The sequence below is a fragment of the Cyanidioschyzon merolae genome, chromosome 3, assembly GCF_000091205.1.
Source record: "Cyanidioschyzon merolae strain 10D DNA, chromosome 3, complete genome".
Taxonomy (NCBI): Eukaryota; Rhodophyta; class Bangiophyceae; order Cyanidiales; family Cyanidiaceae; genus Cyanidioschyzon; species Cyanidioschyzon merolae.
Window position 1 is genome coordinate 242,102 of NC_010129.1, and position 13,950 is coordinate 256,051.

The following is a 13,950-nucleotide window of genomic DNA, read 5'->3' on the forward strand; positions in this document are numbered from 1 at the left end:
AGAAGTTCCATCAGTGATAGAGGTTGGATTGAGATCCACGATCCTGTCTGGGTGCGGGTACCCAGCGCAGGTGCTTGTTACGACACTGGATGCGCAATCATCGCCCCCGTCATTGCCGGTTGGAAACCGTTCGACGAGCTATTGCCTTGGCGGGAGGCGGCTCATGGTACGTGCGTTGAATGCGCTGGTGCCTCATCTACTCCATGTCAGAATAAATTGGAACAGGTCCCCTATCTCGGGCGTACGCGCCCATGTTCAGATCTCTCCCAATTGTCATGAATACCCAGCTTTGGAAGCATTTTCGGCGCCTGCTCCCTCATCCACGCTCTTGTCTCTGGCCTTGCATATGCCGGTCTTCCATGTCGACAGTGCTGTTGCAAGCAGTCAAGGGATGTAGGTGAAAGCGTACGAGGCCCAATTTCGCCGCCTTAGGTTGTTGTCCGAGCATACCTTGGAGAGGCGGAGGTTGCAATGTACGGATCCTTTGTGTATATACGGCATCTGTGCGCCCTTCGCACCAGTGACACTTGGCCGTGGTCATGCGTTCGTGACTCTCGACCGCATGTTCTTCTCTGAAGCACGCCCTGTTGCGTGGTACGGCTCCAGAAGGCTCCCTTGGATGCAGTCCTGCGTTTGGGCACTTGGCTTGGCACCCCGTGATCCTAGGCTTTCACCGGGATCTCCATCCGGCGAGCTCACTGTCCGCTGCACGCGCAAGCGCACGCTGTTCCATTTATGATGGGTTTTCGGACCTCGATTTTGTCCATAATGGCACCAGTACCGTAGGGAATATCCAGGTAGGAGAACAAGTCGAGCACTGTCGAACGGTATACGCTCTGTTCTTGCAACGCGATACTGCACCCTGCACTGGGTGAGATCGCTGTGATGACACAAGTCCGAGTCCAGGATGCTTTTCGACATTAACGGACTAGACGACAGCATCTGGGACATGTCCCGCGAGAAGCATCATGCTGGTGCTGTCGAAAGCCATGTTGTGGATAGCCAAAAATGTAGAGGTGGATACGCCATTCGAACAATGCCTTGAAAAAAAGGTAACTTGAAGAATGCGTGATTTGAGCGATCTACAAGTTAGTAAAGAAGAGTACTGGGTGCTTGTATGTATGGATTCGATCATGATTTGGGTCATTTGGAGAACTCTTGTTCGAGGATGTCACGAATCGTCTTCATTCCGGTTTCATCATTAATCCTAGAGGCAGGACTTCGATATGGCTTCTCTAAAAACTCCAACGCGAATCCTGAACCAACGTGCAAATCCGTAGGCTCTTTTAGCAGCACGTCGAGAATCGAGATTGCATACAGAGAAAGTTCGGATATCGCCAAAAAACCAGGAAAGGAGCAAGTGTTCAAGCGCTCTCTCATATTCTGACTGATGTATTGCATGTCTCCCGAGGCGCACTCAACGCCTGTCGGTTCACCGTCGAAATGGAATGTGTTTGTAGAGTTATGCAAGCTCTCCCGGTGATGCACATGATTTGGCCCTCATGCCCGCCTCTGGTCTTTCAACTCAGTATTGTTTCACCCCTGCTGTGGTGTATGGCAGGCGATCGAAATCCCGATGCAAAGCACTGGAGAGATCGTGGACGAACTGCCTGTAGGATATGTATTCTTCATTGAACAGTTCAAGGAGGAATGCATTCCTGCTTCCAGTCGGTCATACCGTAGTTCTCAGATAGTTGGCGAGCGACGACAGAAATAAGCTTAGAGGATCCGCCCCAAAACTGGTATTGACAAAGACTGCCTGCAGTCGATGGTAGATAACGACCCGTTGATCACGTTACGGAAAGCAAAAGCGACTCTAGCAGACACATCGGCATGTCTGTGTGTCAACAGCTAGTTGGTGCCGTCCTGAAATCGCTCGGATACCGTCGCAAAAACAGAGTCCTAGTTCATTCACGGCCATCTTCCATTGAAGTCGCAACGACAGCCTTCTTCCTGGAACGTCGCGATCGGTATGATCCAAAAAGACGTCGGTTCGTTTTTCCACTCGATGAGACATGTTACGGAAGAAACGGTCAGAGCGTATATGTGTGTTCGCAGAAATGTCCCGTAGTGTGCACTATCGAGCTCGAAGAGATCTATGACATCATCATCTGATCTAGCTGCAGTGGATTCCATTTGCGGCCTCAGTTCTTTTCTCTCGTAGAGAAGGCTCATACAACAGCACCCTCTTTTTGTCGAGTCATCGAAGACTGTTCCCCTGGTGTCTGGCGACGTCCTCCTATTAAAGGACATGTTATTTCACTATTCGCGTTACGGTCGAGCTGTTGCAGACTGTATTGGTTAGAGCTGGTTTCATTCCTCCGTACTCTGCGTCGTTCAATTCCGTCGAAGGAGCGTTTTCCATCGTGAGACGTAATGATCGTTTCACTGAGCGAATTGATGAAGCATTCAGCACACGGTGACATACCGGGGCTTTTTTTCTTTCTGCCTCAATTGCTGCTCGATGCGGGAAGGTCCTTATCTCTGGCTATAAACAAGTGCGTTCATTTTCGAAAACCACTAAGAGATGAGCTTGGATATATACTCTAGGACGTCGAGTTGTAGAGAGAGGGATGCGCAGGGCTTCTGCGATAGACTAATACGGAGAGCTGGCAGAGCACCAAGTTCCAATGAGGACGCGAGTTCGAGGAATCCCTGCACTGGTGAGAACAACAAGACGCATCAAACGCATGGAGGTTATGAAGCGAAACTTCGATGCCACCGTCAACGTCAGACGATGCTTGGTGCTGAAGACGATACCCGAGGAGCTGACGCGATCTACCCCTGTGGGATGGCGTCTCAGGCTCGAAATTTGCAAGGAGAAACTGAAACAGATAGCAGACGGCGGGTCAATCAAAACCGGGAGGCGTCTGCGGGCCGGTATCAATTTACCTTCCATGCTCGTGGGACATTTTTTGTTTCACTGACATGCAAAGTCACCGTTAGCTAGCAGGCGCTATGCATCAGTAGCTATAGACATGCAGGGGCTACTCCTAAGAAAGTTCTGGCGCCGAAGATCCAACTTGCAGTCTATTGCGTACCAGTGCAGAGGCCACACGATGACCAGAGTCTTCTGTTACGCCGAGGCTGACGATCATCGTGTTTTATATTGCAAATACCTTTGAGCCGGTTCCAACGGACGAACTTGACACAAACTCGATAGGCGCCGCTGCATACACTGATTCGTCGAGAGCCCCGTGAGGCGCGTTCCTCACGAGCCAGCATTGCGGCAGGTTTCGTCCAGAGCGTCCACCATCAAACTCTATCACTGACCATGAAGACGGGCTTACATAAGTTCATCGATACCTCGTTTTCTCAAGCTACGGAAGGAACAAGCTGGAAACGAAAGCGTAACGGTTCGAGGTCAGCGCATGCCCGGCAGTGAACACTTCCCAGCAAGCAGCGAACACAGCGACGCGTTCAGGCAACGTCTGCGACAGGTCTTGAAGAAAACGGTACCGATCGATGCTATGCATCATCATAGCGACAGATTTCGAGCTCAGGGTCAAAATAAGCGAGCCCAGCTGCCTCCAGGCGTTCTTGCTTCGCAGCAAGCCCCTTGATCCAGTTGTTGTGCAGGATCGCAGCCGCAGGGGCGCCCTGGTCCGCCCTGTTCTGCACCCAATACGTCCAGTTTGCTCCATTGCGAAAGACTCGCGGATCCAGAAAATGCGTATAGAGATCTCCATTGAAACATGTTTTGTTGTCAAGCCGATATTCACCGTGTTCTCCGCAGAGCACATCGTAGAATGATGGCTGCTCTGAGAGCTGCGAAGAAGCGGCATGCTCCAGGATGCGACTCAAACCTGTCACCGTTGACGCAGAGCTTACCGCGTAATAGAAACCAGAATTCAGGCGACGTATACCGTTCCACGCCTGGTCCGGATCCGGCTCATTACTCTGGAACCACACGCTCCGACCGCTGATGTTCGGTGGCGCAGCGTCGCGTGCCCGCAGCAGCTCTGGACGAACGTCACGAAACCAGGTAATATCGACATCACTCCAGAGGACGTCATGCCCCCGTCGTAATATCTCATACACGTGTCGGGACTTGAGCTTCGAGCGGTGCCGAAAACAGGCGCTACCGAAAGCGCACTGTAGCGAATGTCGATATTGCGAATCGATTAGGGCTGGTTCCAGGTACACAGCCAAGCCTCGTGCATATGCGTATCGATAGAGGTCTTCGTCTAGCGCAGCGACAAGCAATTTGTGAATGCGTAAACGACGCAAATTACAGACAAAGTTCATGAGCAGGAAGCGATACTCGTAGGTTGCGGCAGTCATGATCACAAGATTGGTCATCGGATCCACGACCTCCTTCAGCAATGCATCCAGCTGATGAGCAAGCTTGCCCTGAAGCGGCAGGCGGTAATCGCCAGCCTCTTCGAGGCTGCGCGAGCCACACTGCCACCATTTGTTCTCGCGGAGCACTGGATCCGTTTGTGTTCGAGGTGCAGTATTGCTGTACTCGCAGAGGCAACGCGCTGGGAAACGACGCTGTATCACACAGTACTCGTGTTCCAGGCACGGAACCAGTTTGAAGGGCGCGTGCAGCGGTGTGCCCAGTTGGCTTTCATAGGATCCGTATGCCAGCGCCAAATGAACATTCAGAAAAGCCTCCCACGAGTGACGTTTGTTGTTCGTCCAAAAATTCCCACTCGTCGACGCATCCTCAACTTGAAGATGTGGATATGCGTGGCGAACGTGAACCAGTGTGGCGGCCTCCGTGATGTCCACAGTGAGGTTCCAGCGACGCGTCTGCAAGATTTCATGAAAGAGCCAATTATCGTACTTACCTCGGCCGAAAACGAAGCTCGGAATCCGCACTCCGATCACAGACCGATTTCCGGAGCTTGAAGCGTCGCTATCCAGCAAGTCCTGATACGAGCGCAGCGACCATGCGAACAGATCAATGCCTCCGTAGCTGTGCAGTGTGCCGTGTTCCTGTGCGAAGGCCTCTCGGCTGTTGCCCGGGTGCAGGACGTCGACGTCCCATCGTGCGGCAACAGCGAAAAATTCCGGTGACAAAGCCAAGAGTTTTGCGAATATTTGCGGCAGATTCCGCGGCAGGTGCACGTCGGCGTTCACCAGAAGCCCAACTACCAGCCTTGCCGATGCACCGAGACCTCGTAGTGCCAGTCGCGGTTGCAGCGCGAATGCACGATGTACCATTGCGTTGAAAAGCGGAACACCCCGGAAGTTCACGTCAATGTTGCAATCGACTGTCGCATTCCAATGGTGTGCAAGCTGCTCCAGACCTGGATCGCAGCCCTGAAAGACGATTTTGGGTGTTGGTTCCAGGTCCATCCAGGATGCAATGGCCTGTGCCTGACGCGATATCTCCGAAACTTGCGCATCCGGCCTCATGGTGGTGAAGATGACGAGTTGCGGCAGGAGCTGTGCCTCCTGCGCATGCTCGTCGCCTACACTGGTCCTATTCCGCGTCCTGGCTTGTTCGAGGAAGTTTTCCGTGGTCTCCTTGGGTGACTCCTTGCCATCCAGAGATAGGAGAGCGTTTCGCTCCGCTAGTTTTTGTCGTTGTCGCGGCATAGTTATCCAAAGGCAACCCCAAAGCACTAAACCTAGCATAATAATACCAGTAAGACGACGCGGGCACAGCCTATACCGTGCAGAACGGAACCACTTGTGCTCGGAGTGCTCACGGCAGGTGAGCAAACCCCTCAAAGCCGCTTCCCGAGCACGCGAACTCTTCGACATAACCCTTCGGTGGGAGCTGCTCTTCTGCACCACCGAAGCCTGTGTTGTCGCTTTTGAGCGCAAGTCCACAGAGGGCTCATCGACAAAGCGTCCCCTACCATACTCTCCGAAACGAAGCCGAAGCATACAAACAGCAACGTTGCGCCCATGACAGCTGGCCCCCCGAACATTTGAACGGGAAACCGCAAGATTATCTGCGGTACAACACGAGCCAAGCTGCTGGCTCTGTGGGTATAGGACGCGTACCAGAGACTCCCATCGAACGCGAATTTGTAGCTGATGCCCCGACACTTCTACGGAGGATGGACTCACACCCCCAAAATACCAGCGATGACGATGATGACGTTGAACATGTTTACATTGTGAGTAGCCCGGAAGCGTCCAGTGAAGAAGAGGGCTGGAACTTGCCAGCACCTGACGCCAACGCTGACGACGCTGTCGCGGTGCTACGAGGGCACTCCAGTGCAGTATACGCTGTAGCGATCACAGGTCAGGATGAGGTGGTGATTTCTGGAGGAGGCGATGATCGAGCGCTGGTCTGGGTGCAGCCCTTTTCAGAGGCACCGCGGCTCCTCGGCGACTTTCATGACAGCGTCAGCGCTGTGGCGCTTACAGGATCGCGCTTAGCGCTCGGCACACTGGCGGGCGAACTACAAGTACACTGCACCCAGCAGCTGACCGAGCGCACCGAAGGAGAACAACTCGCACCGCCGCTGGCTCAGGTGGAAACTGATGTTGGCATCGAGTGCCTTCGAGGAAACAGCGAATTCTTCGCTGCCGGAACAGCGGATGGAGCACTCTGGGTCCTCGATGCGCTCTCTGGAGACTGCCTTGGGGTTGCTTACAATCACCAAGGCGCCATTAATTCGCTCGCTTTCGTCCAAGATGATACGAATGTGTCTACGACGAGCCTATTGGTGACGGCCTCGACGGATGGCACCGTGCGTTTATGGGGACCTCCGTCGCACGGCACCGTCCCGTGCCTATACGCAATGGATGGGGTATTTCACGACGCTCCTGTACTTTCGTTGGCAAGTTTTCGGGACGTGGTGCTCAGCGGCGATGAGGCAGGTCGATCGTTTCTAGCGAACTGGCGAACTGGACGTGTCTTGTGTCCGTTGAGCCAGCAGCACCAGGGGAGCGTGGAGAGTGTCGTCGCTAGTTCCGAGTTTCTGGTTACGGGCGGATCAGATGGATTTCTTCATGTGTATACACCAGATGCACGATACAGAATGAGCTTTCAGCATCGCGATGTCGTCGTTGTGGTTCGGGAAACGAAACGATGGTCCCAGTGCTTTGTTTCTGCGTCCGTCGATCAGACAGTGTGCCTTTGGGATTTACGTTCTGGTGCCGAGCCAGTGCGATGTTGGCGTGGTCACTGCGACGCGATTCTGACCATGGATATCGGAACGGAGCTGATCGTTACCGGGAGCGACGATGCTACGGTACGATGCTTTCCTCTGCAGTAGAATGTCTGTCCTCCGGGGATTCCATAACTGGCTGCATGAATGTTTTATGACTTGAGCGCTGCCTATCTTGGACATGTACCTATAACTTCATGCTGCTTCGAATGCTGTTGGACGCTATGCATGGATACATGGATGCATCGGTGCATCCAGGGATGTATATCTGTGCCCGTGTTTACACTGGTGCACGTTCACAGTTGAACATCAACATCCACATGCTTGCTTCCATCTGCTTATCATGATCGTTGGTCAGCATTTTTTCTCGGAGCATGCTGGTGGCGTCGACGTGCCCGAGGGCGCTCTGTCTCTCGAGCGAGACGCGAGAACATGAGCATGAGGCGCTCTGTGGGAACGCTCCGCTCCGCGCCGATGGACTGTGATCTTAACATGTCTCGAGGCACCGGCTTCACCAGTACAATATCGTCGCCATCATCTTGGTTGACCACTTTCCATTCAGAGGGAACATCCGTTGAGTTGAGTAGTTTTGCAAGCTCTGCTTTTCTTATTTTTTGAAAAGCCATTTCAACGATACTGCAGATAAAGTTTCGGACGCCGAGGTCAAAGTCTACAATGGAATCGAGCAGTTGGCCCAGTGGCGTTCCATGGGCAGCTTCTTGGCTTCTCAACCTCCAAAACTGATGGAACTGACCAGTCTCAAGGAGATCCGCTAGTTCCACAAGTTTCCGAACCAGCTCTGACTGCTCGGTCGTCTGCTCGGTGGTTCGGGTGTCAAGCGGTTTCAGCAGGAAACGACAGCAAGTGGTAGCCTCTGAAGGCAGCACCATTAACGACTTGGCGAGGATGATGCCTTTTATGTCGTCCTTGGCTCTATCGGGGTACAGCTGATACAGTTTTAAAGTAAGCAGGTGTGTTGCAACGTCGTGCACTGCGAGGCCACCGGCCGCGTCTAACCGTACCCGGGCTTCCAGCTCCTCGAGGCGTTGTGGGTCGTAGCGGCTGCCCCAGGGATACGTGCTCTGGGATTTCTCGATGAAAGTCACGTCCATGTGTACAGCCACAGAAAGGCAAGAAGAGCGTTGTTTCTAGGCAAACGTAGTGCTGAACGTCGACGGCAGACCGGATTGGTTTGGCGATTTCTCACACAATCACGAAACGTTTCCATGAACCGTAGACCCCAGAATGCGGGATGGATGGGTATTGGTAATCGAAAAAAAGTGCACATCATGCTACTGCACCAAGTTCTATTATTCATACTTGCTTTCGAATGTGCTGGTCGTTTCGTATGTTCTATCGCGCGCCGAGTGCCTGCTGTGAGCAGCCGCCTTAGCGCCTAGACCGCTGGAACAGATGCATCATGGAGACAAGACGGCTTTGCCGTACCAGTGAGGGCGTCGGATCGAGGAACGCTTCACCTGATACGGAGCCGGAGTACATGGTCATTCTGGGCGCTTGCAAGCTGCGCAGACAGAACGACTGCCTGCAGAAGCTCGAAGCGATATGCTAGGAGTCTACTGCGACCAGCGCGATGCTCAGAAGCAGCCGAACCGCCGCTAGTCCCAGAATGAAGTGTGTTGCGGACGAGCTGCTCAGATCTCATTACAACATCCTCCACTTTAGAGGCACACGGAGCATGAGCCACGCAGACTCGTCCGGCTTGCGGGACCTTCCGCCTGTATGGTAAAATTTTCGAAATGCGGATAGCGCTCCCCCATGCAACGTTTACCATATAGAGGAGAAGAACCTGTCCTATCGTTGTTATTTAATGGTTCGTTTCTGTTCATGGTTCTGTATAGCATATTCGATACGCGCACCTCCATGTCTGGCAGGCATGAGATGCGGCGCGCGTTTCGCAGTGGAAGAGAAACGCGATCCTCATCGTTATCATGTTGCTCTAAAGTACAAGGTGTCTTTGCGTTGCAGTCGTACCGAACCATAGATTTCAATTCAGTTGTTTTTCAACCCTCAAGCAAGTATATTCAAGTGATTTCTCGCGGTTTATAGCTGAAGCGTTCAACGTGTGTTCATTTTCAAAAAATAAAAAAGGGAAGTTAGCGAAAAGCAAGTTGAGGATCCCGAAGGGCTTGTGCCGCCGGCTGCCAGAAGAATAAAAAGCATGGCGGAGCAAAGAGCAACAGGAAAAGACGAAGAAGCAAGAGAAGGAGGCCCTACGCCAAAGGCTGCAAGAAAGACGACACTGCGACGGAATGGTGCTGGAAGCCTGTCTTCTTGGACATATTAATGATCCATACTAGGAAAAGTTGCGAGAGGCCATCAGAAACCGGACCGAGTCGTTCTCCAGGAGGATTATAAAGTCTTCGTCAGGGCTAATGCATTTGGTGAAGGATATGTACGAAGACGTGACGGACATCAAAAAAGTCGAGATTGCAGAAGAATTTTGCGACCAGGCCTTTATTCCTCACCTGATGCTTGGCACCGGGGAAACGTCGACGAAAAATGAGCGAGTGTATGCCTTCCATGAAAATCACTCCGAATTCCGCTTCGACGGTACTCGACACATGCCTGACTCGAATATTTACACGTACGGAGCAATGGAGGGCCTCACGAACCTGAAGAACCATATGATCGTGAACCTCGAACGTTTCATGATACGCACCATGTTTGCGCTGAACCCCGGCCTTTCTCGCCAGTGGATACGGGCCATCATCAATGGCATCAAGAACGCTCGCCAGAATGGACAGGAGATCGAATTCGTCGACAAAAAGACATCACACAGGAGCATGAATAATGCTTCTGTAATTCGTGCGGCTATTCAAGAGCATCGTGCGGTCTTGGGGCTTGTCAAATCCAGCTTAAACGGTATCAGATATGAAAAGAAAATGAAGAGAAACGGTATACCCTCGTACTGTAGTATTCCGTGTTTCTGAACAGAGACCTCGAACGCAAGGCGGAGATCGAGCAGAGTGTGAGGAGAAAAATGAAGAGTCAGCGAAACGGAACGCTGCCCTAATGGGTAAGCGCTTCAATGTCGTTCCGCTATGCAACATCGAGTCAAATGTTGTGACAGTTGGCCCGCTACGTACTTTACAGCAAAATGAAGGAGATCTATCCGGACTTCGATGTAAGCAGCAACGAGTTTACGGGCGAAAACCGGGAGACGTACTGGGTGAATATGTTCGATTTCAAACGTCTGAAAACGAGCAAACAAAAGTTATTTACTGAGGTGATCGAAGCCGATGGAGCAGCCGTGTGTGTACACGATCGGCGCTTGAAAGTGGATCGTCCCATTGCATCTTCATGCTTCGCCGTCGGCGAGGCATAAAGAAAAAGAGGAGGCGGATCCTGCGACGCATGCGGTGCAGGATAAAGACTTTGTTGTTGGCGCGGACCCTACGAACACGAATATTGTTACCGTCGCTGTACCCAAACATGCGGAAGATGGTATCAACGGCAACTTCAGAAACACATGCGTCTGTTGAGGCTCTCAAGAGCTAGAGGTTACCGAGAATGCGGTATAATGAATGCGAGGAAAAAAATTGAGAAGTGGAATGCAGGAATGAAGGATCGCCTGGAAGCTATGAGGGAGGTGACGAGCCGAGAAGCGGGCTTTGAAGCTTTTATGAAATTCATGGAAGTTCGCGTGGCTCACTGGGAGGCGCTGTGGAAAGAGAATACAAAGCCCCAGTGGGCTCGTCTACGTATGAACCTGTACCGTAACAAGTAGCATGCATTCGCGAATTTTTTCAATGAGTTGAGTGCCCTGAAGGAGGACGAGAGACAGAGGCTCGTAATAGCATGCGGAGCAGGGCGCTGGAAGACCCAAAAAAGCGAGTGGACCAGCTCCAACGACGATGGTGTACAAGTAGTGCGCAACGCGTTTCATTACGATACCTGTAGATGAGTTTCGAGCATCGTATACGCACCATGAACTGGGATGCACACTTCAGAGAGTGGAGATGGAAAAGTGTCAGAGAAGACCTTGGGATACAGAGAAGTGCGGAGAGCTGACAGAGCAGCAAACGTAAAGAACGGCGAAAGTTCGTGGACTCCATGCATTAGTAAGTACAACCAACGGCAAGCAACGTATGGAGTTTGTGAATCGCGACTTTAACGCAGCAATCAATACCAGGAGATGTGCGGTGATGGAAAGAAGACCTCCGGAGTTGACAAGAGAGAATTTTATGGACAACCTTCTACGATGGAATTAGATGAGGAAAGTTGAAACCAGTAGTAGGTGGCCGGTCGAGAAAAACCGACAAGGCGTCTGCACGTCGCCCTAAAGGCTTCCACGCTATCGGCGTGACGTATGTGCGTTCGTATACCCGTTTTCCGGGTGGCAGTTCCCGCGCACAACGTTTCGCTTGTAGCGCCGCGACTCGAATGCCGCGGTACACGATACGGAGTCTACTCGTGTTGGGTTGTGCTTCTTTTGCTATTTACCAAACATCGGCTTCGAAGTATGAGCCTGATGGTCGCGAAAGTATAAGATCGACTCGACAAGCGCCCGAAAGAGGGCACAGGACGCGAGCGTCACCTGAACCAGCGAACCACAGAACCGGACAGGGAGCGATCTTGTCTGCTTTGCTGAGCACTAGTACTGAGGGCACGTTATCGAGTGCAACGAACAGTGTAGAAGGACTGCGTATTGGTCTTACGAATCAAACGGAGGCTGCTCTTGCCAGCGTTACGCCCGTGCTGCAGCCTGATGCTGCGGAACTCGAGAACGCGTGCACTTTTCAAGCACCAGAGTTGAGCGCCTTGTCCGGAACGTCAAGTCTCATGGAAGACCTGAGCACTGGAGCGGACTCAGTTGCCGGCACTGACAATGACAGTGATCGTTCAGAACAGATGACGCGAAACAAAATTAGAGACCGCTCGTGGTCGTTGTATCGTCACCTGATGGATCCACCAGTTGCATCGGAGGTAGGCGTTGCAACTCCCCGTTTGCGTCGCCGCATTGGGCCGAATCCGCAGGCAGTAGGAGTCAACCCCCTTGACTCAAGCGGCGAACGTAACGAATGCAGGGCGATGGCTCCGTCCTGAATCGAGGCTCGGGATGGATACGGCTTTGGGAGTTGAGCACTTCTGCCTCCGCAAGCTGCCGTTCACGCGCGACTTGACATGGTTCGACGGCGCTGCTTGCTCACGCGTTCAACGAAGCGCGACTCGAATGATCGTGCAGGTCGCGGTCATGGTCTGTCGCGTTCCCTAAACATTTAAAAGGACGTGACGCATTGCCCTGTCGTGAATATGCTGTCCCAATGGTCTGCTCTAGGTCTATCTGTCGGCATGTCTCTCTTGCTACGAATACGGATTCGTCCTTGAGGCATCGCACGTGCGTCGCTTGAGACCCGAAGCCATTGAATGCAAGAGCAATATCCCTATCTTTTCAGTAGGCTTCTAGAACTGCAGAAAAAACTCGCGTCCGATACGATGGATTGGGCGGAGCGGTTGCAAATCCTCGAAAGCGGAAGACTTTCGTGTCCAGTGCAACAATCCTGTGATGGTGGACGCGTTCATCCCAGGCCGCTGCTTTCACACCATTGTCCTGAATTTTCCATGTTCATGTTCAACTCCTGTTCAACTTAAAATCTCTTTGAAACTCCCCAATCAACGCTGAACCCTTGATGCTCCGTGATGGAGACCACGGATTCGCTCTACTCAAGGCAGCAACGACCGACATGGAAGTGAGCGCAGCCAGCGCAGTCGCCACTGCACCAGAATGTCGGATAGCGTTCACAAATCGCCAGGCTGTCGCTCTGCCCGAAACCGATACGGCACTTGCGCGTGCACCAGGTCCGCGACGCCTGGAATCGATTTTTTTTTCATTGACAAAACGTTTCCATTGGCCAGCGTTCTCCGATTATGCGCATTTTCCTTTTCTTACTTTTTTGTGTTATTTTTTCAGTGCACTGTGAAGTATCTATCAAACACCCTACCTCCATGTTCCATTACCTATACTTCGTCTCGGATATTCTGGACGTTTCATACGTCCTATCGTGCGTGGGATCGATGCTGTGCATCCGCGGCTCGCCCGCGAATGAAGCGCGATCACGACGCGCGCATCTCATGTCCGTTTTGATCAAACGGCTATATATATCAGATTTGACGAATTTTCGGTGGCATTGCGGACGTGTCCGAGTGGTTAAGGAGAACGATTAGAAAGCGCCTAGATATCGTTTGGGCTCTGCCCGCACAGGTTCGAATCCTGTCGTCCGCGCATCATTGTTTTTATTCGATACGTGTATCTGCCCTTCTTGTACAAAACAAATCAGCGGATGAAACGCGTATGGCAGGCATGCACCAATCGGGGTACCGCCCGGCGCTAGGCATCAAAAAGGACTCGAGCGGGGCCTCGCGGCGGACGAGCTCGCCGAGCGCGACACCCGCTGCTGGATGCAGCGCTCCGAAGCTGCAGCAGCGCACGAATACGCTGTCTGTATTCGGTAGGCATGGAATATTGTACCGCTCAGATGGTTTCTGCTTTTCGACTTTTTCCGCTCTTTGCCACAGATGCACAGCGTCGACGTTGAACGCGCTGCTCTTCTGGCTTACGGATTCATTCATTGTTTGGGATTCTCGGTCGTTTATTTTCTCGGAGTCGCTCTGCTGCCCTTGGCTGGAGGGATTCCTTACGTTACCGGAACCGAGATGAATCGTTACGTCCTCGAACAAGGATCTGGATACATAACCGATATCATGATGCAGTCCATGAGTACGATTGCGGACTCTTCTGCTTGACTCGTGTAGAGCACGTCCAAATCACGAATGCTTCAGCATTTCTATCTCTCTGGCTCGAGCAAGTCGTGGGCGCAGCAGTGCACCCCGCCGTATTGGCGAGGAAAAC

General features: G+C 52.3%; 4 protein-coding genes and 1 non-coding gene across 5 annotated transcripts, besides 1 other annotated feature; 3 read left to right on the top strand and 2 right to left on the bottom strand.

Moving 5' to 3' along the window:
* Window positions 1–3,468: 3,468 nt before the first annotated feature.
* Window positions 3,469–5,844, bottom strand: CYME_CMC104C (hypothetical protein, conserved; the record flags this gene model as incomplete). The annotated part of the gene is made up of 1 exon (XM_005535263.1): window positions 3,469–5,844. The coding sequence occupies one exon, from the start codon at window positions 5,842–5,844 to the stop codon at window positions 3,469–3,471; it is 2,376 nt and encodes a 791-aa protein (XP_005535320.1).
* Window positions 5,845–6,020: 176 nt separating this feature from the next.
* On the top strand, window positions 6,021–7,187 carry CYME_CMC105C (similar to angio-associated migratory cell protein; the record flags this gene model as incomplete). Its single annotated transcript, XM_005535264.1, has 1 exon — window positions 6,021–7,187. One exon carries the CDS (start codon window positions 6,021–6,023, stop codon window positions 7,185–7,187), a length of 1,167 nt encoding a protein of 388 aa, XP_005535321.1.
* Window positions 7,188–7,420: 233 nt separating this feature from the next.
* On the bottom strand, window positions 7,421–8,191 carry CYME_CMC106C (probable eukaryotic translation initiation factor eIF-3 subunit K; the record flags this gene model as incomplete). The annotated part of the gene is made up of 1 exon (XM_005535265.1): window positions 7,421–8,191. One exon carries the CDS (start codon window positions 8,189–8,191, stop codon window positions 7,421–7,423), a length of 771 nt encoding a protein of 256 aa, XP_005535322.1.
* Window positions 8,192–8,380: 189 nt separating this feature from the next.
* Window positions 8,381–11,356: a sequence feature (repetitive element).
* Window positions 11,357–11,483: 127 nt separating this feature from the next.
* CYME_CMC108C (hypothetical protein) lies at window positions 11,484–12,146 on the top strand (the record flags this gene model as incomplete). The annotated part of the gene is made up of 1 exon (XM_005535266.1): window positions 11,484–12,146. The coding sequence occupies one exon, from the start codon at window positions 11,484–11,486 to the stop codon at window positions 12,144–12,146; it is 663 nt and encodes a 220-aa protein (XP_005535323.1).
* Window positions 12,147–13,230: 1,084 nt separating this feature from the next.
* On the top strand, window positions 13,231–13,323 carry CYME_CMC109R. The gene is given in 2 exon segments: window positions 13,231–13,271; window positions 13,283–13,323. It is a non-coding gene; the product is annotated as a tRNA-Ser (tRNA).
* The last annotated feature ends 627 nt before the right edge of the window (window positions 13,324–13,950 follow it).